Raw genomic sequence first — 25,455 nt, forward strand, 5'->3', positions numbered from 1 at the left:
TAAGTACTGATGGGAAGATAATGAGATGAGTAACAGTCGACACAAATTTGTCAAGAACAGATCATGTCAACATGACCCAGTTTCCTTCTGAGTGAAGAAGGTCCTGCTTGCCATCAGTATCTCACATCTCCTCCTTAGGAAGACATTTGATGCCTCGTCTCAGGACAGCCTTGAAAGGAAGCACAAGCATTGTGATATAGGTGAAAATACTCTGGAATGGGCATGTTTCTTCAGTGCTGGAAAGTTTCCTCTGGAAGATTGTGTCCATTTCTGAGATTGGGGTGTCAAGAAGGTTGAGGAGCAGTTTCAGAAAGCCCAAAGAGCAAGAACAACCCAGAACAGAGCGTGGTCTGCAGAGTGTGAGCAGTGAGGATACAGTGGAACAAATGGGCTTATTTGACCCAAAAACAGAAGGACAAAGAGAGGGACAAGAAAAGTCTTCTTGTGCATAAAGTGCTTCTGAAAGGAAGGAAATAATTTGTTCCTCGTGCTCAGGATATAGGCAACAGGAAGCAAGGGGCTGTGGGGCTCTGGGAAGTAGATCTTCTGGGAAGGTTCCTCAGAGGTCTTTCAAGAAGATGAGGCGATCTGCTGTTGGGAATGAAGCAGGCACAGTTTATCCTGCTTTGGGTGGACCAACTGACCTTTGGATGGGCCTCTGAGCCGTGCAGTTCTGTGGAGGTGGGAGACAGACGAGCAGGCTCAGAGGCAATAGACAGTGTGTTCAAGGGGAGGCTGATAGACCTGTTTTCTGTTCATCACGCTGCAGTTTGATCATTACGTTCCTTAGCAATTCACTCACCTTTTGTGCCTCAGTTTCCTACCTGCACCCTGGGTGATTATTTCTTCCACTTTCCTAAAGCCCTGTGAGGTCTCTCAGGGAATGCCAAGGCTGTCTCCCAAGCTTCCTCTGCACAGACACGCAGGGGATGAGTCAGGGTTGTTGGCTCTACAGCACACACGTGCACCAGGGTCAGTGTGAGCACTGGCAGGAAAAGCCTCTGCTTTCACTGGAAATGCTCAGAATGTCTCAGGTGCAAAGTGAGTTTATGGATTTGGGGTTTTATTTGTTTTAAACCAGAATAATCTTAAGCAGAGACCTCCTTTTTTTAGGTAACACTTTCCATTAAAATACATATGTGGAAAATTCATCCCAAGTAAGGATTCATTTGACCTTAATTTTCACATACAATTTGTGGCTCCTAAAAGATTCCCATGAAGTGGCAGTGCCAGCTGCTGTCAGCAGCGCTCACGCTGCCTGTTACCCTCGGCTCCAGACCTCAGCAGCTCTTCACAGGCACTGACACTCTTATGCGACTCTTAAAATACTGTGTGGAGAGGAGGAGGACCAATGTTCCCTGTTTCTAAACAGAACCTGTTAGCTGTCTCTTTTCCCTCTCTCTCCAGCAGTGGGATGAAGCAGCTCCCAGGCACCAATGGGTGCAGCTGCCTCGGCCCTGCCTCCGTCTTTCTGCTGCAGAGCCATCCACCTCCGTGCTGGGGAAGGGAGATGCTCTTTGCCTGATGCCTGAGCTTTGGAAATTATCTCATCATGACTAACATGAGGTTTATCATAAGCAAACCAGCAAGGAGCAAAGAAATTGTGTCTCTTCCCAGCTCCATTTTTAAGGCAGGATGTGATTAAGACTCAACACATTGGTTTCCAGCTGAAGTCTGAATCAGACCCGGGCAGATCGGTATGAGACTTGAGACCTGGGAGGGGCTTGTGTGTGTTTTCTGAGTGGAGAGAAGCACTTCATCTGCAGTGACCCGGCCATGAAACAGACTTTCTTAATGCAGTCAGTTGTATGGATGTAGAAGATCGGGGTGGGTTTTTTTCCACAAAAACAAGAAACAAACTCTACTTAAAATACAGATGAAGTGAATGTTTCTAGAGGACTACCCCGAAGGGCTTTTGGTTTTTTTTAATGATTTTTTTTTAATCCATGGTGCTCACCTAACACAGAGCAATTAGTGCAATGGAGCGTCCCTGATTCGAGTCCGTGGTAGATTGCTATTAAAGGAGGTATTAATGGGCTGCCGAGAGCTGGGAAATTGTTGCAGAAAAGTGTGTTTATGGAGTATGGGGCTGGCAGGCATGATTTCAATCGGATTTGACATGTTTAACATAAATGTATACTGCACAGCTCCTGCAGTTTATGAATAATTCCTACAGGCCCACTGCCTTTCTAATTACTGAAATTGAAAAAAACAGGTCAGGCACATCCTGACGGAAATCTATTACTGCCCCTCCCCCCCGCTGCTTTTTTCTGTTTCTTTAATATATGGTGTTTGTGGAGCACTTAATGGCTGGGATAGTCTGTGGGCCAGAGCAAAGACAAGGGCGAGAGCGGGCTGGGAGGAAGGGGATGAGGGGCACGATGGAGAGGCTCTCGACCCTGGTTTCTGTGTGAAGGAAGCCTAGGAGAGGGGATGGGAAGCATGCTGTAATTGTACTTTTCTTCCTGAGGATTTACAAAGCACAAAAGGCTCCCAGATGGCAGCTCAAGCCCAGGAAAAGAGAGGGGCTGGGTTCCTCTGTGCAACAGCTCGCGGGGATGCTCTGGCAGCGTCCGCAGACAATGGATCTCTGCTCCAGGACAGGTCTTGGGACCCTCCCCGGGCTCTGCTGCTGCCTGGACTCATCCAGCCCTGGAGCATCCCCAGGCACAGCCTGGCCTGGCTCCGCTGGGCTCACCCAGGCTAGGTCCCCTCTGCTTCAGTGGGCTGCTGAGCTCAGCCACCTGCTCAGTGTCTTTGGTTCTTCCTTGTGGTCAGCCTGACCACTGTTATGACACTTGTTTCAACTTTCTTGCTGGCTTTAAGGAGTCAGCAGAATTGTTGTTGTTCAGACCAGCTCCCAAGCACAACACATTGATTTAACGAATTAGTTGATACAGACTTTCATGACTGGTTAGCTGTGGTTTTTATCCAGTTGAACTGGATGGCAGCGCTCACGCAGGTTGATAGCTGGCTCAAGAGCCATGTGAAATAGGTAGGTACAAAAGATTTTTGCTTGTTTCTTTTCAGATACTTTGTGATTCAAAAAACCCAAGTATTCCCACAGTTCTAAAGAGCTGATGTAGGCACTGTGGCTGGAAGAATTGCAGATTCTCAAGGGCTGGAAGGGACCTTGAAAGATGATCTAGTCCAGCCTCCCTGAGGTGCAGTGCTCTAGGGAACTGCTGTGGTCATGATGGGCACAAGATGGGATGATTTTCTACAATGCCCACCTTTCTTCTGCCCTGCACGAGTCTGAGCAGCTGTTGCTCCAGAGGCTTGGAAGCCTCCTGACTTCTCTCCAGGCCTTTTCTTTCAGGTGCATTTGCCAGAGTGTTTTGCTACTTGTGTGCCAGGGTCAGGTTCTGCTGTGGTTGCTGCCACGTGCGTGTCTGTGAGCGCCTGGACCCAGCGTGCCCGCGTGGCCGTGTCGCTCATGGGCTCTCCCGCTCCCCAGGTCAGAGGCGGGAGTCTCATAACCTTTGAGGCTGATCCATAACTTCGTCACCTTTGCTCCAGGATCTCATTCCCAGCCTGCAGAGTCATTGCCTGTTCCCCAGCAGCGCTGTGGCAGAGTGCAGTACAAGGGGAGCATGGCACAGGGGGAGCACAGCACCTGGGGGGCGCCTGGCAGCAGATGGGCTGCTTGCCAAGCTGCAGGGTAGGTCTGTGGTGCTGTGGATGAGAAGCAAAGCGCTGCCTCCACGTGCCCCTGGCGCTGCCTCCCGTCTCAGCGCTGTGTTTCCTGGTTGCTCTGTGTTTGTACAGAGCATGGCAGAGAAGTCTGGTGGCGGCTGGAGCTTCTGGCTACTGTAATATGAATATTTAATAGTAACTCAGTTGTTCATGCTCACTGCAGGCTGGAAGGTATGACACAGCATTAGAAAATCAAATTATTTCACTATTTTCAGTGCTGCATTTCTGAAAGGCTGCAATAAGGGTCTGGATACAAAAAAGCGCTTGCAGATCTCTGTGTATTTACCTCTGTCTATCAGGCGATCATGTTATTTATCAAATACAGAGTAGAAGGAATACTGTAGAGCAACAGACAATGTACAGGCCTGTTAGTGTGGCTACAACATCTTATTAGAACGAATGGTACCTTGAGGGAATAAGGAATGTAAACAGACAGTGCTTCAGAAAAAACATTCAGCCATGTGTTATTAAGACAGGAGGTGAGGCAGGGGCCACGTGGAGCGGTGCTGGATGCCCAGGTGCCCTTCCAGGGAGGCCTGAGTGGGGCTCTGGCCACCTCTCTGTCGCTGCCATCTCCACGTGCAGTGACCCTCTGAGGGCTGCTCTGGCTGTGTCAGTACCAACGGGGTGTTTCTGCAGGACGGCAGACAGAGGCTGAAACTTCGTGCGTTGTTATTTGGGGCTCTTGAGATGCTGTTGATGGGACTGTGTGGGTAGCTCTGCACGTCGCTGTCCTGCAGTGAGGGCTGTGTGAGCATGAAGGCAGGGACCCCTCCAGTCCCGCCTCAGGGTGTCGGGAGCACAGCCCCAGCCGCCGCTGGGATGCAGCTCTGCAGCCGCCGGCACGGGCCTCTCCAGCGCCAGGCAGGTCGCTCTGGTCCAAGGGCTCGTGATGCTGACTGATTGCTCCAAAAAGACGTCAGGGGAGGTTTGAGGAGGGAGGCACCACCAAATATGGAGTTTTGTTTTCCACCGGGCAGTGCAAACGCGACTCCCCAGTCCCACCGAAAACTTTCGCAGGCCGGCTGCTGAAGTTAGCAGGGAGTTCTCTCGTAGGCTGGGGGTGGGGAGGGCGTTGGTTTTGAAGTCAATGGATAGAGCAGAAACCCCACTGTAAATTTCCAGGGCAAGTGGCAAGCTGGTTTACGGAATGCAGGGAGATGAGAACCTCTGGCTTACGGAAAGCAGCATGAATTAATAATCATTTAATTGGCTTCTCCATTATGTTGCTGGGTTGGGAGAGGGAAGTTTAGATGAAGGGGCTGTCAGTGGTACTTTAGCTAAAAGAATGTGATGGCTGGAAGGCGGGGTGGCGACTCCCTTCCCACCAGCATGGAGAGCTTTGGAGACCCTTGCCGGTTTTGCCTCTGGATCTGGCAGAGGAAAGGATCACCACTTCCAAGGAAGCGTCCCATCTTGCCTCTGGATTAGCACCTGGGAGAGTTTCTCCTCCTCTGAAAAGCAGAAGCTGCCAAGGAAGAGTGAGAAGCGTGTCTCTGAGTAGTGCTGTGAGGGGCAGTGCCGGCAGCAGCGCCAGCCCCTTGCGCCTGACTCCTGGACGGGTCTGTTGAGCAACGCAGATTTTTCCCTACCATCAGCAAATCTGAGCTAAATCTATTTAAAGAGTCAAACTACTAACAACGCTACCTGATACGTGGCTGTGCATCATACTGCAAACCCGGATTTCTTTCCTTCTTTCCCACAAGGCCCAGGCCTCTGAGCGTGACAGTGAGTGTGGTTAGGGCACAGCATTGTGCTCCTCCTTCTCTGGGGCTGAGCTGCCATCTGGGGCTGGGGGGCTTTGGGCAGTTTCAGCCCAGGACACCCTGTCCCACCGTCAGCTGCAAAGGTCCCGCACGGCTGCCGGAGCGCTCTGCAGACAGGCACCGAGCTGCGTGTCCTCGTTTCTGCAGGCAGGAGAGAGTGCTCCATTCCTCCGATCTGTGATGTGGTCTAAATGTGTCACTTTGTGTGTTTGGCTGTTTATCAACAGTAAACTTCGGTCTCAGTGTTACATTTCCCACTTGAGTTGTCAACTCAAAAGCACAGTCCTTAGAACCATGTTCCATGTGCATTTCTCAGAACTCTGCAGAAAATCCATTGTTCTGGGGCCCAGACAATCATTAATGGTTCTGGTTCTGAAGGGTTAAAGTCATGAGTTGGATCAAGTGCATGTAAGAAAGATGGATGCTTTGGAGATGGTAAGTAAAAGTAGATGTTACCTACTTTAACTTTTCCCTGTTTTAAGCAAGCTGCGTCCTAGTAGACAGGAAGAAAGCACCATGTTGCGGCTGCAGAGGTCACAGCTTGTGTTCAGCAGCTACGGGGTGGTTGACAGTTGGATTGCTGGGTTTAGTCACAGCACCCACAGCCATCACCCCGTTGAGCTCTGGAAGTGGCACACAGTGAGGGCAGAGGGGGAGGAGCAGGGGCTGCCTGAGCTGCTGGTGCCTGACTGTGCCTGCCCAGGCCCTTCTGCCAGGGAGGACACCAGGGGTTTTGTGGTTCTCACTGTGTGGCCAAGAGCAGAGTGAAAGTGTTGTCATCCTTTATTTGGGAAGATGACTCATACATGAGCAGAGGTTTCCCCGTCGTTGCTCACTTCTCCTGCCCCTCTGCCAGGGCTGGCAGAGCCTGCACAGCTCACTGCAGCGCCTGGGGACAGTTCTGCAGAGCAGGTGAGAGCCAAAGCTTGCAGCAGTGGTTCAGGTGCAGTCATGGCCGGCGTTGTGGCCCCAGCACGGGGCAGGGCTGGAGCAGAGCTGCCGGGGCTATGTGGCTGCGCTGCCCGACCAGGGCTCGCCGGACGCCGGTCCCGATGCCTGGCAGCCTGATTGGGGTTGACATTTCAATGTCCGAGGTCACAGCGAGGAGTGGACGATGTCAGCAGCAATTAGCCTTGTCAGGGCCACTTGTATCACACAAAGCTCAGGCAGGAAGTTAAGGCAGGGTGGTCCCTGACTCTCTGGGTCTCGCGGTGCTGGTGGTCTCTGCGTCTCAAACCCCCCCGGGAGGGACCGATCTCCTCGGCTGGGGAGCAGTGCAGGTGGATCCAGGGTGGTGATGTGTTTCTCATGCTCCAGACACATTGGAAGGAAGTAAGGAAGGCTAGCTCTGGTCCCATAGACGTGTTTAATGACTTTCAGGCTCTGAACTGCAGGGAGAGTGTGGGATTTGGCCAGCAGATTGACCTGAGAAGCAGCTCCTCACTCTGCACAAGGGCAGAGCAGGATCTGTGTTGAAGTCCCCAGGTCAGCACTGGCACCACAGACTTGTTTAACACAAAGAAACTCCGTATCTGGTCATTTTCATGGAGTTGACAACACAGCAGGGTCCTGTGATTTTGTTTTCAGATACAGGCAGGACTTTACATCCGTGCATGGGGATTGTGGTACCAGTCAGGGCTGAAATGCCAGGTGCAGGACAGCACTGTGGGGAAGGAAACCACCTCTGAGCAGGCTCTGGCGTGGCCAAATCTGCCAGGAGTAATTCAGTAGTACCAGAGCTCCTCCAATCCCTGCCCTCCTCTGGCAGTATTGTTACCTGTTTGCAATACCCGTTTTCCCTCTCCTGGAAGTAATTTTGCCTCTATTTAACTGAATAGTTAATGTTAATAGGAGATGGAGTCTGATGGGGAAGGTGATGGGAAGTGGGGGTTGTACTCCTCAGGGTGATGTCCCTTTTGAGATAACTCATGCCAGTGAATTGAAGGGTCTCTGAGAAGGAAGCGGTTTGCCTGGATCTCACTCTTGATGGCATCTTGTGAAACAAGGAGTGGGTACCAGCGAGTTCACAAAGAGAATGAGAGACAAGGGGAAGAGTATGGGGGGACCGGTCTAAGAATGCTACAGTGCCTTGTTAATCGGCAGCCGATCCATCATATTAAATATCCAGCTGTCATATATTACCTTTCAAGTGAAAATGAATAACTCCCATTAAAGGCGAAATGGGTTTGAAGTCGATTCGAGACAGATTAAAGTACTGTTATGAATGTGTGTTCGGGGAGGAGGAGATGGGGGCTGTGTATAATATACTTGTCCTTACAGTTTTTAAATAATAGATGTCCCACAAATTTATGTACTGCAGGCTGCCAGGGCTCAGGGGAGGGAGGAAGGTCAGGGATGTGCTTCTCTGAGTGCCGCAACTTGCAGAGTGTTTTGCTGTTGACATCCGGGTTCGTTTGACTTCTTCTGTTTTGCTGAAGTAAAACCACCTTTCCTCAGCTTGCTACAGCGTGAGCAGGTCCGAGTCCTGTCTCAGCACTGGCTGTAGGCTTGTCTGCCATCATGGTGTTGGTGAGACCGTTGCTGGGAGGTACCCTCAGGTGTTTGCACTGCCCCGAGGCACGTGGGCTGCAGTGAGCAGTGCTGCTGCTCCTGGCATGGACTGCAGCGAGTGGTGCTGCCAGCAGCGTGCTGCTGCTGCTCCGGCATGGGCTGGGGTGAGCAGTGCTGCTGCTCCTGGCATGGACTGCAGCGAGTGGTGCTGCCAGCAGCGTGCTGCTGCTGCTCCGGCATGGGCTGGGGTGAGCAGTGCTGCTGCTCCTGGCATGGACTGCAGCGAGTGGTGCTGCCAGCAGCGTGCTGCTGCTGCTCCGGCTTGGGCTGGGGTGAGCAGTGCAGCTGCTCCTGGCATGGACTGCAGCGAGTGGTGTCTGCCAGCAGCGTGCTGCTGCTGCTCCGGCTTGGGCTGGGGTGAGCAGTGCAGCTGCTCCTGGCATGGACTGCAGCGAGTGGTGTCTGCCAGCAGCGTGCTGCTGCTGCTCCGGCTTGGGCTGGGGTGAGCAGTGCTGCTGCTCCTGGCATGGACTGCAGTGAGTGGTGCTGCCAGCAGCGTGCTGCTGCTGCTCCGGCATGGGCTGCGGTGAGCGGTGCTGCTGGCAGCCCACAGAAGTAGCTGAGATTTCTCTGCTTCTGACTACAAAAGACACAATTCCCTGTCGATCACAATCAAGAATGAACTTTTTTTGGCCAGGCATGCTTTGTAGGATGTAAGTTAGTCCACAGCCTCATCCTCCTCTGCATCCTTGGTATGTGTTTCAAGCTGCAGCAGCAGAGTAAATGGAAATACGGTCTTTGTCCAACTTTGGGGATGTCATGACATGAATCTCTTTCTGTTGCAGCACCAGCCAGCCAGGCAGAGAAGGAGCTGACAGAGCCTCCAGCATCCTCTAAACGAATATCGTTTCCCAGCAGCTCTGAGTCACCTCTCTCCTTTAAATGGTCAAAAAGTTCAGAGGAGACCAAATCAGAGCAGGTAAGGAGAAACCCAGCTTCTTGTGCACCTACAAGCAGGCAATTTGTTTCGTATGTGCCAAAAGCAAAGAATAGAATAGGAGAAGGATGAAGGGCAATAACTTCAGGTGGTAGGAGAAGTCGCTGAATTACTGAAGTTTAGCCATAAGGAAAGAGGGAGGCAGCAGCTGAAACAACTGTGTGATCTGTTTCTCTTCCTCTGCAGATGTACCAGTGCCCATACTGCAAGTACAGTAACACAGACGTGAACCGGCTGCGGGTGCACGCCATGACCCAGCACTCGGTGCAGCCCATGCTCCGCTGCCCGCTCTGCCAGGACATGCTCAACAACAAGATCCATCTGCAGCTGCACCTCACCCATCTGCACAGCGTGTCACCTGACTGCGTCGAGAAGCTCATCATGACGGTGAGTGGCTGCGCGGCCGGGCGCGTCTGCTGCTGGGAGCGGGGTGGCCTGAGCTGCGCGGGACGGCCTTGTGGGAGGGGGCAGTTCCTCCATGTCAGGGCTATTCCCATGTCTGCAGAGACTGTCTTGTCCGGGCTCAAGCACTGTGGAAACTGGCAATGTTTCAGCATTGAGTCATTTCCCTGTGAAGGGATGAGAATAAACACAAATTCCCTTTAACTGCTGGGTCACTGCATGGGAGCGCATTTTGCACAGAAGCTTCTGGGAGACGCAGTAGCTGATGTGCTGTGCTGCTCCTGTTGCAGACAGAAAGTGCTCATGTGTTGATGAGCACTTCCCAAGAAGGACAGCCAGTGTGATGAAGGTAACATTACAGGAAACTAGATCTCAGGTTTCTGCTTCAAATATGATTTTAAGAACCAATAGGGTAACTTCCCTTGGCGGTCTCATCTCTTGAAGGGGAGACAGTCCTATCGTGCAGCCCACGTTCCACACTTCATTCGCTTAATGAGGATCGTTGTTGCGATTGTACAAGATAAGTTGGGTCTGTTACTTCTGTGAGGAGTCACCTCATCTAAAATTGCAATGCACGTGTTGCATAACAATTCCCCTTTTCCAAGGTAACATGAAAAAGCAAGGAGTGCACTGCCATTGGCCCAGGGGAGGTGGAACCTTGTGTGACTGTGGATACTATAGCTAGTGCTTCAAGTGGTGTAGTTACTGCTAAACAGTTACTTAAAACATAAGCACAGGCATTTGAAACTCCATGATGCAGGAGGTTAGCCACTGAAGCATGGAGTGTTCACTACATAGTTGTCTCCATGTAGAGTTCAACACTTGTAACGAGTCTGCTTCTCAAGCAGTTGTCAGACAACATGGTGCCTGTGTGTGGGTTGTGATTGCAGTTGCTTGTGCAGCTTCTGATGGGCAGCAGCAACTTCAGACTCTGGCAGACCGCAGTTCAGCACAAAGGCATTTGCAGCAGGTTCTTGTTCTGACCCACATCCTTCTTTTAGCAGCTGGTGTGGGAATGTTTCTCCAGCAGTGTCCCCGAGGAATCAAAATTCATCTAACTCGAGAGCTAGTGCTCGGTGAGCAGTACCAGATGAACAGAGCAACGTTCGGACTCCTGTCCGTGCCCTGCACTGTGCTCTCTCTGCCTTACACTGGAGCCGCTGGCGCAGAGTCCCTCTGCCACTGGCATTGCCGGGGGTTGTGTGTGCGGCTGCCAGTGCTCGTGTGTGCCGCTTCTGCGGGGCTGGGACGTGCTGCCACGCTGCAGAAATGCTCGTGCAGGTATACCTGCTCTCCAGCACTCAGGCTCTCGCTTCAGTAAATAACAGTTTGAGTCCCAGAATGTTTCTTTCATGAATTCCCTTTTCACAGGTCTCACATGAGCTTGTGTTTCCATTTACCAGTGTCAGTTTAAGGTACAGGTAGAATTAATAAGGCACATTTTCAAAACCCCTTCTAAATTCACAAATGGGATGTATTGTCAGATTTCTACACTGTTATTTCTGTGGTATAATCTCCAAGGCAAGGTTGTCTCTGCATTTAATAACTTGTCACCAAGTATATAAAATAAGTGTTTATTTTGATTCCTGTCAGTGCTTTCTCTTTGTGGCTTTTTTTCTTGCACCCCATTTTGCTTATTTTCTCCCTTCTTTGTCAAGTCCTGGTGCTGGAGGTGAATAATACTGTGTTTGTTGTAGTACTCATGTTCTTCATCAACAGCCTTCCTGTGACATCATCTGAGCAGGCAGATGCAGCGTTGCCCAGCCTTTCTCTTGCAGTTCTTCCATCTTCTCTTTCTGTCACCCCTCCAGTCCTCTTGTTGGCTCCTTCTCAAACACCTTTATACTTTTTATATTCCCACTTTGCTTTACCAGTGACCTGTCCCCTCACTCTTGTGCCCTCTCTCTCAGCCCCATCAGGCTCTGCAGGAGCTGAAGCTGCGTCCTGTGCCCTGGCAGGCTGCAAGCCTCGAGGTGGCCACTGTTGGACTAATGCTTCCAACTAACCCCCAGAACCCAGATGCCCCAAATAGGCACCATGTTGTAAAACCCATTCCAAATCCCTCCAGGGTGACAGGGCCCAGCACTCTCTGAATAACAGAACAGAGGCAGGTGGAGGGAAAGGGCAGTTTGCTGAGCCTGCCAAGCTGGCCATGGCTCGGGCAGGATGCGGCTCTGCTCTGCCAGCCACTCATACACCTGGGCCAAGGTTCTGGCCCATCACAGAGACCTCAGTCTCTGCAACCTGCATCCATTTGGACTGATGGTGCTTCGGTGTGTAAATGCCTTCTGAGGACTTGAACAATCTTCTTAGCTTCCAGCTAAATTGATGGGAGACACTTTGTCCTTCTAAGAGCAGCAAGCAGAAGCTGAGCCCCTTTCTTAGGCCAGCAGGCATAACCAGTTTGCCGAGGCTATCTGTTGTGCTGATGTGAGTGGTTCATTCCTGAGCTGTGCTTTGGCAGAACACACAGTCTGGGACGGGTGGTGTTGGGCTACTCTGTCCTCTCAGTCCAAGCAGATCCATGTCCTCTAGGTTATGGGGAGACTGGCAGCAGCCATGTGTGAAGGAGCTCAGGGCACCCTGCAGAGGACGTGGCCAAAGCAAGTGCAGGGCTGATGGAGGACAGTCCCCTTAGATGGGCACATCTGCGGTGCTGGCGAAGGGCCTCATCCTTCTGCTGAGAGCCGTGGTTTACCCCTCAAGTTCATCCTCTTGCATGTTGATGTGTTTTCAGCCTTGCCATTGCCACTGGCCCTAGGCAGCTGTTTGCTTTAGTATATCCCAGAGATGTGTCTGGGGAGGAAAATTGCTTCTCCTGCAATAGTCCAATAGCCAGTGGGTCAGGAAGGTGGCTCTTTTTTGCATTAAATGACAGATATTTTGGGAAATCGGCATGGGCTGTGCAGAATGTGGCAGCATCAAAGGTTCCTAATTTAGTTCATTCTGGCTCAGATTCCTGTCTCAGTCTGACGTGTGGCTCGGGTCTTGGTGCCACCGCTGGGGACTCGCAGCCCAGTAACTGGGAGCCAGGTCCTTTTCGACAGTGTCTTTGCGCTCGGCGTTTGGAGGAGGCTCCAGTTAATAATACCTTATCAGATGCCTTTCAGGAACCTGCAGTGTCTAATATGTCTGTTGCCATAGTAACGGCTGCTTGCTTGTGCTCGGCATCTCCGAGCTGGCTGCCATGTGCCCCGTCCTTTGCCTTTCGCTCTCGGCCTGCGCCGTGCGGTGTCCCCCTGGGCCGGGGCAGCGTGTGCCGCGTCCGCGCTGCGCCGGGACCCCCGTGGGGCAGGGGCTCCCGCAGCTTCCCTGCCAAGGGGCTGGCGAACGGCTGTGGCCAGGTTCATCTCACGTGGTGTTTCAGCGGCTCTGAGCGGGTGTAATCGCCATCTTCCCACATAACAGCCTCTTGGCTAATCTCGGGCCAGCACCGCTTCAGCAGAGAGCTCCTTAATGAGGGTGAAGTGCAGTTCGCCTGCACAGTCGATTGACAAGAGTGATGGGCCCGGGCCGGGCGCAGGGACGGCTTCCCGACAGCCTCCGGGCGCGGGGAGCTCTCCCTCCTCCCACAGCTTTATCCTTCTGCACATTCCTCTCCCGTCATTTCTGTTGTCCGTTTTCTCTTCCTCGGTTTCGGGCATCTCCCCAGTGTTCCAGCCATCCTGACATCTTTTCCTCTTCTCTCCCTTGCTCTAGGAGCAGCTCTTGCCCGTCCCTGCCATCACCACTTCTCCCTCTCGCTATCTTTACATCTTTTCCCACTTTCCTATTGTCTTTTCTTATTGCTCTCTCCCTTCTGCTGTCATTCAATTTTTCTCTCTCCCTCCTTCTCGCCCCCTCTCACTCCCCCCTTTCCCTCTCACTCTGTGTCTCATTCTCCATCTCGGATGAAGGTAATGAAAATAATCGGGCTTCATTAATTCTGAGCCCTGTGAGATGATAGCCATTTGGAGCCATGTTTGCCAATTAGATGGTCTAAATTAGAAGTGACCTTGGTATACCGCCATCGCTTTGCCTCTCTGAGTCTAATGAAGCTTTTCACTCCAGCACCCTCTCTCTCTCTTTGTAATGGAAATTACCTCCTTTGTCTGGTCCGGGAACCTTGCATTGCATGTGTATTTCCCCCTGGTTGCGGACAGACGGATAGTAATGTATCTCCTAAGACCCCTTCGAGACAAAGCCGCGTGATTTCAGCGTTTTGGGGTATTTTGAGAGGAGCTGCATGGGCTGTCCACACGTCTGGTCACTCGGTCTGGAGGAGAGCCCGAGCAGGCAGAGCCAGCACACCAGCTGGGCGCGCTGGCCACGACAAGGGTTTTGGACGTGCCAGGAATATGGTGGTGTCAGGCTGCCAGGGCAGGCGGGAGGGCTGCGCTGAGCCTCTGGCCTGTGCTGAAGAGGGGCTCTGCAGTTCCTCATCTTAAAAATCCGGTAGATGTGGTAGTGGCAGCACAGTCACTGTTGTAGGTTGCCAGCAGCGAGGAGTGGGCCCACAGGTTGTTCTCCAGACTAGTGGCAGGTCTGCAGGTGCGATCTGCTGAGGATGCTGGTGGGCAGGGAGCAGGCCGTGGTGTTCCTGTGCTGTGTCAGCCTTTGTGGCAGTGACAGCACCACCTTGTCTGCAGGAATGGCCATCGAAATGGGGTGCTCGTGCATGTCAGTGGGTCTCATCGTCATTGAAGGAATTTTGTCTGCTTAAGGAAATCTGAATTTCACTAACAGGGAGGGTGTTTGGAAGCAGAGTCTTGTCCCGAGAACTTTACATCTCCTAAGGCAGACAACTGGCTTCTTTGCAGTCTGCTCTGGAAGGGAGGTTCTCTGGATGGTGTTCCCGTCCCCAGTACAGACCACAGGGGAGATGCTTCACAGTGGGGTACAGGATGGGCTGCCACAGTCTCTGATCAAACTCCCTCCTTTGCTCCTTACCCAAGCAAGCTCCTTCCACACCAGGCAGGGCAGGGCCAGGGCAGTCAGAGCGGAGGCTGCACCCTGAGAGCCTGTCCCACTGTTAGGGGCTTTCTGGGACGTTGATTGTGGTCATCGAAGTACCGATAAGCAGAACCTGACCCATGTATTGGATCTGAATGGTGGCTGTTGGGAAGAGGTGGTAGGAGTGAGCTGCCAGCCCCTCCCCACCTTCTGGTTTCATTCAGACAGAAGGGTCAAGAGCAACACAGGTCAAGGGGCCCGTTTGCCCACTGTGTCATCACCTGGGGAGAGCAGCCTGGAGGAGAGCTGGGCCAGGGGAGCAGCAGGGGGACGGGCACCGCGGGGCTGGTGGGACACGGGGGTCTCCAAGCTGGAAGGCTTTGCTGGTGGCTTGTGAGACAGGAGATCACAGCTGCAGATGCGAAGGGGAAACGGTTTAATGTTAGACAGAGCAAAAGAAGTATGTACAGAAGGAGGAAAGGGAGAAGACAAATCCCATTTGTCAGACATACGTCTGTAGGGTTGTGTTTTTAATGACGGTTCACGTTGACTGTCGTGTTGCCACAGTGAAACAGTCGGGGTTGAAGAGACACTTAAACAGGGAGCCCAGCTGAGGGTTGACTGCAGGATTACATGCCAGGTACTGCCTGCTCAGGGGAGAGGGAGGCAGAGAGCGTTTAACAGCCACACACACAGGCTGTGCCTGAGATAAACACGTTCCTCCATCACCAGAACAGTTAATGCCATTTAAATAGATCTGAGGTACAAAATGCTGCTGTGTCGTGGAGCACTGCACCGTGTTTGTCTGCCGGGTGTCCATGGCCCGTTAAACCTTCCTGCTCCTCTGGTACTCCCAGTGTTTGTCTGTGTGAAAAGCAGCCGTATCGTGCCAGGCAGCCTCTGCACGTACAGGGAGATGGTAGCTCTTCGGGCAGGTGTAAAAGGAGAAATGCTTCACAATGGCACTCTGCAGCTCTGTGTAAATGCAAAACCATCTGAGCCTTGTGGGCTATTGGCAGTACTTTTATCTTTGTTACGTGCTCAGGGGTGGTCCATGGGGATGAAGAGACAGAGTGGTCCGGCCCTGGATATGGTGTAGGGAACAGGTGTCACTTTCAGGAGAAGCCTGAATGGTGCTTAACAGGTAGAGCACCAAGGCAGCTGCTGAGGCAGGACAGAGCCTTGTTGTCAAGGGTTTTGTGCCCAGGGCCAGCTCTGTGTTCCCTCTGGACTGCCCGTGCTTGCCCTACATCCATAGCCAGAATTTCTAGTTCCCTGCACTTTTTTCCCCAGCTTTTTTTCCACGTGTCTTTTGGGATTTTGTGCCTGTGGCAGTTGGTTGTGCTGCAGCTTTGGGGTGTTTTCTTCCCCCCTCTTTTTTTCCGTTGTGGAGGGAAGGGCAGGAGTCGGGTGAGAACTGTGGCTGTGGAGATGCAGGTAGATAAAGGTAATTACTTAAACACATATAGGGCAGGACTTACTGGTTTGGAGACCCAGATTAAGATGCAGAGGAGCATGTGAGGTTGATGATTATATTTCGGGGAGAGTTAATTGACGGAAGGTGAAGGCAGACAAAGAACCGCTGCTTACTGCCTTCTTGAATCCCAATCAGGAATTATGATTAAAGACGCGGCGAGACAACAGAGGCCTGATGAATTGGTGTCTTTTTTTTTTCCTTTTTGCCGTCATTCACACTTGATTGACTTCAACCTTTCAAGTGCAAAAGTCTCTCTTTTCCATTATTATTCATAGCCATCTGAGTTTTTCTAATTAAAGTGTATGAAAACAATTACTGATCCGTCGTACTGAGTGTGGTAGTGGGGATGGCTGCCGTACTGTAGCGCCTGTGAGAGCCCGCAGTTCTCTGTAATGATGTGCAGCTGAGGTGTTAGATAATTTTATTCTTTTTCTACTCTGTTGGGGTTTTTTTTAATTTCTCGTGATTTATTTTTCATAATTCCTAAAGATCCTCACAAGGCTCTGTCCCTGCTGGCACGGCTGCTGCTTGCCTCCCCTCCCCTCCTCGGCACCCCTGCTCATCCCCCTCCTCTGAGCCCCGCCACTGGGAATTAACCAGTGACCTTTCGCGTCTCCCGACCCACCACCCACAGCCATCGCATGCTCCTGCTTAGAGGAAAAGGTGGAATGAATTCGGCGTGCTTGGCTTCCCCCATGGTGATCCATCAGTGCCAGCTGCCTTTCCTGCGGAGGCCTCTGGGCCCCAGCATGTGCCCCATGTGCTGCCCATCCCCTCAGCAGCCCTCCCAGCGCACTCCACACGCTGCCTGTCCCCTCAGCAGCCCTCCCAGTGCACCCACACGCTGCCTGTCCCCTCAGCAGCCCTCCCAGTGCACCCACACGCTGCCTGTCCCCTCAACAGCCCTCCCAGTGCACCCACATGCTGCCTGTCCCCTCAGCAGCCCTCCCAGTGCACCCCACATGCTGCCCATCCCTGCAGCAGCCCCTCTGCAGACATCCCTGCAGACACTCGGGGGCAGATGTTTGTTCCTGAGGGTTTTCATGGGCTGTGTTTGCTTCCCTTCACTTAGCAAAGCCTCAAAGTCAAGGTCTAGCCTGCGTTTGCTGGGATTTGGCACGTGTGTAGATAAGGCAGATTTCATGTCCTGCACATAGGTTGACCTTCAGCTTCCCCACGGATTTGTCCATGTCTCCTGCAGGTCAGGCAGAGCCTCATGGTCCTTGGCTTTGCACAAGCATGCAGATAACAGCCTCACTTCTGCAATCCAAGGATCAAATTCCCTCAGAGCGTCTGACAGAAGGACAGAGACTGGTTTTGCTGGGACACATACCTGGCTGGAAGTGTTCGTTTGTGCCTCGCTTTCCCAGCAGTTGGAGGCTGGGAGCAGACGCACCACAAGCACTGCGACTCAGTGGTGGCTCCTGTTCCTTCAAGTGCCACAGTGCTGGTGAGAAGAAGCTGCTGAGCATCGGTGGGCTGAAGCATGCGGCTGCTCAGAGCTGCGGAGCTGCTGCTGTCGCTTGCCACAGGCACAGCACTGGCACAGCCACCCGCCCAACACGGGGGTGACAGGGCAGGGGTCTGTCTGTGCAGTCGCTGCTCTGGGGACAAGGCCTGCAGGGCAGCTTGTCAGGTGGTGGCAGATGTTGGCTCTGGATGTTCAGAAGGGGTTTCGTAGTCCTGTGCTGATGCCAGCCACAGGCACACTGCTAGCAGGGTAGTTTGTCAGTTCTGTGCGTGACTGGATACACTCAAAGAAACACAGTTTTCCAGACAGAGATGAGCAGATGCATTTGACTCTCTCAAAGAGCATCTCTAGTTGAAGCATGCAAACTCTCCAGCTCTTTAGAAATGTTGGTGTTCAAGCACCACACTGGTTGTGGTGGTGCAGGTTCTAGACACACACTTAGGAGAGGTGAAGGGAACACATCAGTCAGAGCAAGGAAAGGGTTACCAACAGCTTTTCATTTTGCAGACAATTTGCTGTCTTTTAGTCTTTCCTTATTCATCCTTTCCTTTGTCACCTCTCTCCTTATTTGTACTTTTCTTTCTCATGCCTCTCCTTTTCCTGGCATCGATACACTTTGAAAACAGTGCAGCAATGCTCCCTAGTTCAAGATTACAGTGTACTTTACAAGGTATGATTTAATTAGGGGCCTTATTATATTTTCAGCAGCTTAAGGTGGGCCTTTCAACTTATCTACCTAATTGGTTGCACAAGAAGTTTCACAGCCCATGACAAAACATTGTCAGTGATCAAAGTCTGAATTCTACATAAAGGAAAAATATTAATAATAAGATTATTCTTCAAGTGTGTACTGCTAATTATGTCCAGAATGTAACTGTAGAAACACTTTTGACTGCTGTGAGCTTTGTCTAATACATACGAGTCTTCAGTGCGCTGCGGAAAGCGACGCCTCTGACTTTACACCACCACTGTCTAATTTTGCCACAGAAGATGTTTAAAATATTTTCTTGTGGTTTTTTTTCTTCTCCCCACATCCTTTCCTCCCACTCTCCAGGTGACAACACCTGAGGTGATGATGCCCAGCAGCATGTTTCTCCCAGCAGCCGCTCCAGAGAAGGACGGGAACTCCGCCGCAGAGGAGCTGGGGAAGCAGCCTGGTGAGTGTGGGTCGGTGGGTTCCACAGGTCCCAGCGTTCCCCCCGCCTGGGCCAGCTCCATGTGGCCAGCTGTGCCCCTGCAGCGCCGCTCCCTTGCCCATGCCGCAGACGGGCCGTGCCCTGCGTGTCCCCACGGCAGGGCAGCTGGGAGCTGAGAGGCACAGCTCACCACTGTGGTGGTTCATGGGGAAAGAGTGCTGAATCCTTGCAAAGCAGGACAGATGTGAGTGGTGGGAAGCAGGCACAGCAGAGGGCTGAGGGACAGGCAGAGAACTGACAGACTGCAGCTGGCGCAGACTGTGCCACCACCGCTGCTGTGCTTCCTCTGCTTCCATCGTAGCTCAGGGATGGACACCGGGCTCAGTCTGGCAAGTTTTGGGCTGCTGCTGTCCTCATCAGCACCAAAGCTCAGCCATTTTCCTTGCCACACTGTGTTGTGAAGGCACGACTGTAAATCCATGGCTCTGTATTCCTGGCTTTGTCGTGTGATGTAAGAGCATCCCAAGAACATTCTTCTGCACGGGCAGAAGTGTCTGATCTCAAACATGGCAGGGAAGCAATGCTGGTCTTCCTTCTTTGCCCTCCCAGAAGGTCTGTAAGGAGTCTGGGAATGAAGACAGCCTTTTCTTCCAGGCAGATGGCCCCAGGGCAGCAGTGCTGGTGGGGCAGCATTGGCACAGACACAGTAGCTAATGCTGCCCTGGACAGTGGCATCTCCTTTTTTGGCCTCTGCATATCACGCTGTCTTTTCTAGCAGGACTGTGCTCTTAGACCTTGGAAAAGCAGCAGTGCACTGAGTGCTTGTTCCTTCTTATCCCATCCTCCCTCAAACAGCACCCTTTGAGCTACTGCCAGAAGGACCTGAATTTCATTCCTGTTGTTTCTAGCTTTGATAGGACCAAGACTCAAATACTACGTTCAGTTTGATGAGCCACCTTCTTGGAAAATAGGCAGGACATCAAAGAAAAACAGCAAAGACAAACAGGAGGCTGAATGGCCTTCACTTAAAAGGAAGAATTAAAGGTGATAAATGCACTAAGGGAATGTGTGTGTGTGAATAATTTCTAGGTATCCAAAGTGGGCAAAAAAAGTAAATTGTGTAGGTTTGTGCAGTGGGCTGTGTCGGGGTAATGGGCTGGTATTAAAATAAATGAATGGAGGTAGAGGAGAAACCTTAGAAATACCCACTGTCTTGCAGAGGAATAAAACCATATTAGGGACAAGAAGAGGGTGTTGTTCCGCCCTTGCAAGGTGCTGGTGTAATTTTCAGGTTTGCTTCAATTCTGTTTTCACAGAGATCTCTGAGGACTCGGGAAAGGGTCTTTTGCCATCAGAAAGTGCAGAGCACGGTGGAGACCCCAAGCCTGCTCCAGCCGATCAGAGCTCTGCCAGGGAGGACTCAGGCTTCCTGTGCTGGAAGAAGGGCTGCAACCAGGTGTTCAAGAGCTCGGCAGCCCTGCAGACACACTTCAACGAGGTGCACGCGAAGCGGCCCCAGCTGCCGGTGTCCGACCGCCACGTCTACAAGTACCGTTGTAACCAGTGCAGCCTGGCCTTCAAAACCATTGAGAAGCTGCAGCTCCACTCCCAGTACCACGTCATCAGGGCGGCCACCATGTGCTGCCTCTGCCAGCGCAGCTTCCGGACCTTCCAGGCCCTGAAGAAGCACCTGGAAACCAGCCATCTGGAGCTGAGCGAGGCTGACATCCAGCAGCTCTACGGTGGTCTCTTGGTCAATGGGGACCTCCTCGCCATGGGTGACCCTTCACTTGCAGAAGACCACACCATCATAGTTGAGGAAGATAAGGAGGAGGAGAGTGACTTGGAAGATAAGCAGAGCCCGACAGGGAGCGATTCGGGGTCGGTGCAAGAGGACTCTGGCTCGGAACCGAAAAGGGCCTTGCCCTTCAGGAAGGGCCCAAACTTCACTATGGAGAAGTTCCTAGATCCTTCTCGCCCTTACAAGTGCACAGTCTGCAAGGAGTCTTTCACGCAGAAGAACATTCTCCTGGTCCATTACAATTCAGTCTCTCATCTGCATAAACTGAAACGAGCCCTCCAAGAGTCTGCCACCGGGCAGCCCGAGCCAACCAGCAGCCCAGACAACAAACCTTTTAAGTGTAATACCTGCAACGTGGCCTACAGTCAGAGCTCCACCTTGGAGATCCACATGAGGTCTGTCCTGCACCAAACCAAGGCTCGGGCTGCCAAGCTGGAGGCGGCTGGGGGCAGCGGCAGCAGTAACGGAGCTGGCAACAGCAGCAGCAGCAGCCTCTCTTTGGGGTCATCTACGCCGAGCCCAGTCAGCGCCAGCAACAGTAACACGTTTACAACCACCAACACAAGTAATTCGGGCACAGCTCCCATCCCCAGCCTGCTCAACCAGGTACCCAGCGACAACATGGGAATTGCTCCCTTAGGTAACCCCGTAAGCACTAATATCTCCTCCCCTTCAGAGCCCAAAGAGGTAAACCGAAAGAAGCTGGCAGACATGATTGCATCGAGGCAGCAGCAGCAGCAACAACAGCAGCAGCAGCAGCAAGCTCAAACCTTGGCACAGGCACAGGCCCAAGTGCAGGCCCATCTGCAACAAGAGCTGCAGCAGCAAGCTGCTCTCCTGCAGTCTCAGCTGTTCAACCCAGCACTTTTGCCGCACTTTCCGATGACCACTGAGACCCTTCTGCAGCTTCAGCAACAGCAGCATCTTTTGTTTCCTTTCTACATCCCCAGTGCCGAGTTCCAGCTCAATCCAGAAGTTAGCTTGCCTGTCACCAGCGGTGCGCTGACGTTGACTGGTACGGGTCCAAGTTTGCTGGAGGACCTGAAGGCTCAAGTTCAGCTCCCTCAGCAGAGCCACCCACAGCTCTTACAGCAGCAGCAAGGTCAGCTCTCCTTGTCACAGCCTCACTCCGTCCTTATACAGCAGAGCCAGCACCCTGAGAAGAAGAATAAATCCATAGTGAAGGAGAAAGAAAAAGAAACGCCACGGGAAAGTGCAGAGAGGGGTGACAATAACGTAGCGTCTAAGGAGTCTCTGGCTGACAACTTAAAGCCCAAAGAGAAGAAGGACTTTGTACCGGGCAGTAGTTCGGAACCCTCCGTGCTGCCGCCACGTATTGCCTCTGATGCCAGAGGGAATGCCACAAAGGCTTTGCTGGAGAACTTCGGCTTTGAGCTCGTCATTCAGTACAACGAGAACAAGCAGAAGGTGCAGAAGAAGAACGGGAAGACAGAGCAAGGCGAGAACCTGGAAAAGCTCGAGTGTGACACTTGTGGCAAGTTCTTTTCAAACATCCTCATCCTGAAGAGCCACCAAGAGCACGTTCACCAACACTACTTTCCCTTTAAGCAGTTAGAGAGATTTGCCAAGCAGTACAGAGAACACTATGACAAGCTGTACCCGCTGCGGCCTCAGACCCCGGAGCCGCCGCCCCCGCCGCCGCCGCCTCCCCCGCTGCCGCCGGCGCCGCCCCAGCCCTCCTCCACCCCCACCATCCCCACCTCTGCGCCGCCCATCACCTCTCCCACCATCGCGCCGGCACAGCCCTCCGTGCCGCTCACGCAGCTCTCCATGCCCATGGAGCTCCCCATCTTTTCACCGCTGATGATGCAGACCATGCCGCTGCAGACGTTACCTGCTCAGCTGCCGCCCCAGCTGGGTCCCGTAGACCCTCTGCCTGCCGACCTGGCCCAGCTGTACCAGCATCAGCTCAACCCCAGCCTCCTCCAGCAGCAGCAGAACAAGAGGCCCCGGACGCGGATCACTGACGACCAGCTCAGGGTCCTTCGGCAGTATTTCGACATCAACAACTCCCCGAGCGAGGAGCAGATCAAGGAGATGGCGGACAAATCCGGGCTGCCTCAGAAAGTGATCAAGCACTGGTTCAGAAACACCCTTTTCAAAGAACGGCAGCGCAACAAGGACTCCCCGTACAACTTCAGCAACCCTCCCATCACCAGCCTGGAGGAGCTGAAGATAGACTCCCGGCCTCCCTCTCCAGAGCCTCAGAAGCAGGAGTACTGGGGCAGCAAGCGCTCCTCCCGGACACGCTTCACTGACTACCAGCTCAGAGTCCTGCAGGACTTCTTTGATGCCAACGCTTACCCCAAGGACGACGAGTTTGAGCAGCTTTCCAACCTGCTGAACCTGCCGACGCGTGTGATAGTGGTGTGGTTCCAGAACGCCCGCCAGAAAGCCAGGAAGAACTACGAGAACCAGGGAGAGGGCAAAGACGGGGAGCGGCGGGAGCTTACGAACGACAGGTACATCAGAACAAGCAACTTGAACTACCAGTGCAAAAAGTGCAGTCTAGTCTTTCAGCGCATTTTTGATCTCATTAAACACCAGAAAAAGCTTTGTTACAAAGATGAGGATGAGGATGGACAGGATGATAGCCAGAATGAAGACTCTATGGATGCAATGGAGCTCTTGACTCCGACCAGTTCCTCCTGCAGCACACCGATGCCCTCGCAAGCTTACAGCACACCCACATCTTCAGCCAACGCAACCTCCTCAGCTTTTCTGCAGCTCACAGCAGAGGCAGATGATTCCTCCACCTATACTTCTAAAGTAGAAGCTACAGATGAGAAACCAAAGCAGTCTGAACCTCCAAGTACACAGCAAAACCAAACTCAAGAGAAGCAAGTGCAACCAAAGCAAGAGTCTCAGCAGCAACAGGACCAAGGAGAACAAAAGACAAGTTCAGCACACCAAAAGATTTCACAGTTATCCTCACCCTCTTCATTGCAACAGCCACCTCCCCCTCCTCAGCCCCCTCAGTGCTCCTTGTCACAGTCAAGCCCAAGTCCGTCTCAACTCTCACATCTGTCCCTCAAACCCATTCACACATCCACCCCTCAGCAGCTGGCAAACCTACCTCCTCAGCTAATCCCGTACCAGTGTGACCAGTGTAAGCTGGCGTTTCCTTCCTTTGAGCACTGGCAGGAGCATCAGCAGCTCCATTTTCTGAGTGCACAGAACCAGTTTATCCACCCCCCATTCCTGGACAGAACGCTGGATATGCCGTTCATGCTTTTTGATCCCAGTAACCCTCTACTTGCGAGCCAGCTGCTCTCTGGGACCTTACCACAGATTCCGGCCAGCTCGGCCACTTCACCGTCAACTCCAACATCCACCATGAACACGCTGAAGAGAAAGCTGGAGGAAAAGGCCAGTGCGAGCCCTGGAGAAAACGACAGTGCAACGGGAGGAGAAGAACCACAAAGGGATAAACGTCTAAGGACAACAATTACCCCAGAGCAGCTGGAAATTCTGTATCAGAAATACTTGCTGGACTCCAACCCGACGCGCAAGATGTTGGATCACATCGCACATGAGGTGGGCCTGAAGAAGCGCGTGGTGCAGGTTTGGTTTCAGAACACCCGTGCGCGGGAAAGGAAGGGGCAGTTCAGAGCTGTTGGGCCTGCCCAAGCCCACAGGCGCTGCCCCTTCTGCCGAGCTCTCTTCAAGGCAAAGACGGCTCTGGAAGCTCACATCCGATCCCGTCACTGGCACGAGGCCAAGAGAGCCGGATACAACTTGACGTTGTCTGCCATGCTCTTGGATTGCGATGGGGGACTCCAAATGAAGGGAGACATCTTTGATGGAGCGAGCTTTTCCCACATGCCACCAACCAGCAGCGATGGACAGAGCGTTCCTCTCTCACCAGTGAACAAGAACATGGAGCTGTCACCTCGAACTCTGCTGAGTCCATCCTCCATTAAGGTGGAAGGGATAGAAGACTTCGAGAGTCCCTCCATGTCCTCGGTCAATCTGAGCTTTGACCAAACGAAGCTGGACAACGATGACTGCTCTTCTGTCAACACTGCAATCACAGACACTACAACAGGAGACGAAGGGAACGCAGACAACGACAGTGCAACAGGGATTGCGACCGAAACCAAATCGGCATCAGGACCCAGCGAAGGTCTGACTAAAGCTGCCATGATAGCAATGTCTGAATATGAAGATCGACTGTCTTCTGGCCTGGTCAGCCCAGCTCCCAGCTTTTACAGCAAAGAGTACGATAATGAAGGTACCGTGGACTACAGTGAAACATCCAGCCTCGCAGACCCCTGCTCGCCCAGCCCTGGTGCCAGTGGTTCCGCCAGCAAGTCTGGAGAGAGCGGGGATCGGCCCGGACAGAAACGCTTTCGCACTCAAATGACTAATCTCCAGCTGAAAGTTCTTAAGTCATGCTTTAATGACTACAGGACACCTACCATGCTGGAGTGTGAGGTCCTGGGCAATGACATTGGACTGCCAAAGAGAGTTGTTCAGGTCTGGTTCCAGAATGCTAGGGCAAAGGAGAAGAAGTCCAAACTCAGCATGGCCAAGCATTTTGGTATAAACCAAACAAGTTACGAGGGACCCAAAACAGAGTGCACTTTGTGTGGCATCAAGTACAGCGCTCGGCTGTCTGTACGTGACCATATCTTCTCTCAACAGCATATCTCCAAAGTTAAAGAAACCATTGGAAGCCAGTTGGATAAGGAAAAGGAGTATTTTGACCCAGCGACTGTACGTCAGTTGATGGCTCAGCAGGAGCTGGACCGGATCAAAAAAGCCAATGAGGTTCTTGGTCTGGCAGCTCAACAGCAGGGCATGTTTGACAACACCCCTCTGCAAGCTCTTAACCTTCCTGCTGCATACCCAGCACTACAGGGCATCCCTCCAGTCTTGCTCCCAGGCCTCAACAGCCCATCCTTACCAGGCTTCACTCCATCCAACACAGGTGGGTATGGATATTGTCACACTGTTCAGAGACACGGCTTAACTTGACACACCTTTAGCACAAGTGGATGTTCCCTTGGGAGTGACTGATGATAGGAGACCCCACACGGCCCTTCAGTCGGGCGCGTTTACTTGACAGCCAATAAGCCATAGGTATTCTATCTGTAATTCCTGAACTCGGGTTTTCTAGCAAGGTCTGAGAAAGAGCAAGGTCCAAACATGCTGCCTGTCTCTTGTTTCATTGGCACAGACTAAAAATTCTGAAGCACCTTCAAGGAAATGGAAAAGAGAGGATTTCACAGACAGGACGAGA

At 52.5% G+C, this 25,455-nt stretch overlaps 1 protein-coding gene across 7 annotated transcripts in view; it reads left to right on the plus strand.

The window, feature by feature from the left end:
* The window catches only part of ZFHX3 (zinc finger homeobox 3), a 170,244-nt gene that overhangs the window by 136,539 nt on the left and 8,250 nt on the right, over positions 1–25,455 (plus strand). For all 7 annotated transcript variants that reach the window (XM_062007148.1, XM_062007149.1, XM_062007150.1 and 4 more), the window contains 4 exons: positions 8,819–8,952; positions 9,157–9,357; positions 18,307–18,409; positions 19,705–25,143. In XM_062007148.1, coding sequence (XP_061863132.1) covers positions 8,819–8,952; positions 9,157–9,357; positions 18,307–18,409; positions 19,705–25,143 — 5,877 coding nt within the window. The remainder of the gene's footprint in view (positions 1–8,818; positions 8,953–9,156; positions 9,358–18,306; positions 18,410–19,704; positions 25,144–25,455) is intronic.

Source organism: Colius striatus, chromosome 14 (assembly GCF_028858725.1).
Source record: "Colius striatus isolate bColStr4 chromosome 14, bColStr4.1.hap1, whole genome shotgun sequence".
NCBI lineage: Eukaryota > Metazoa > Chordata > Aves > Coliiformes > Coliidae > Colius > Colius striatus.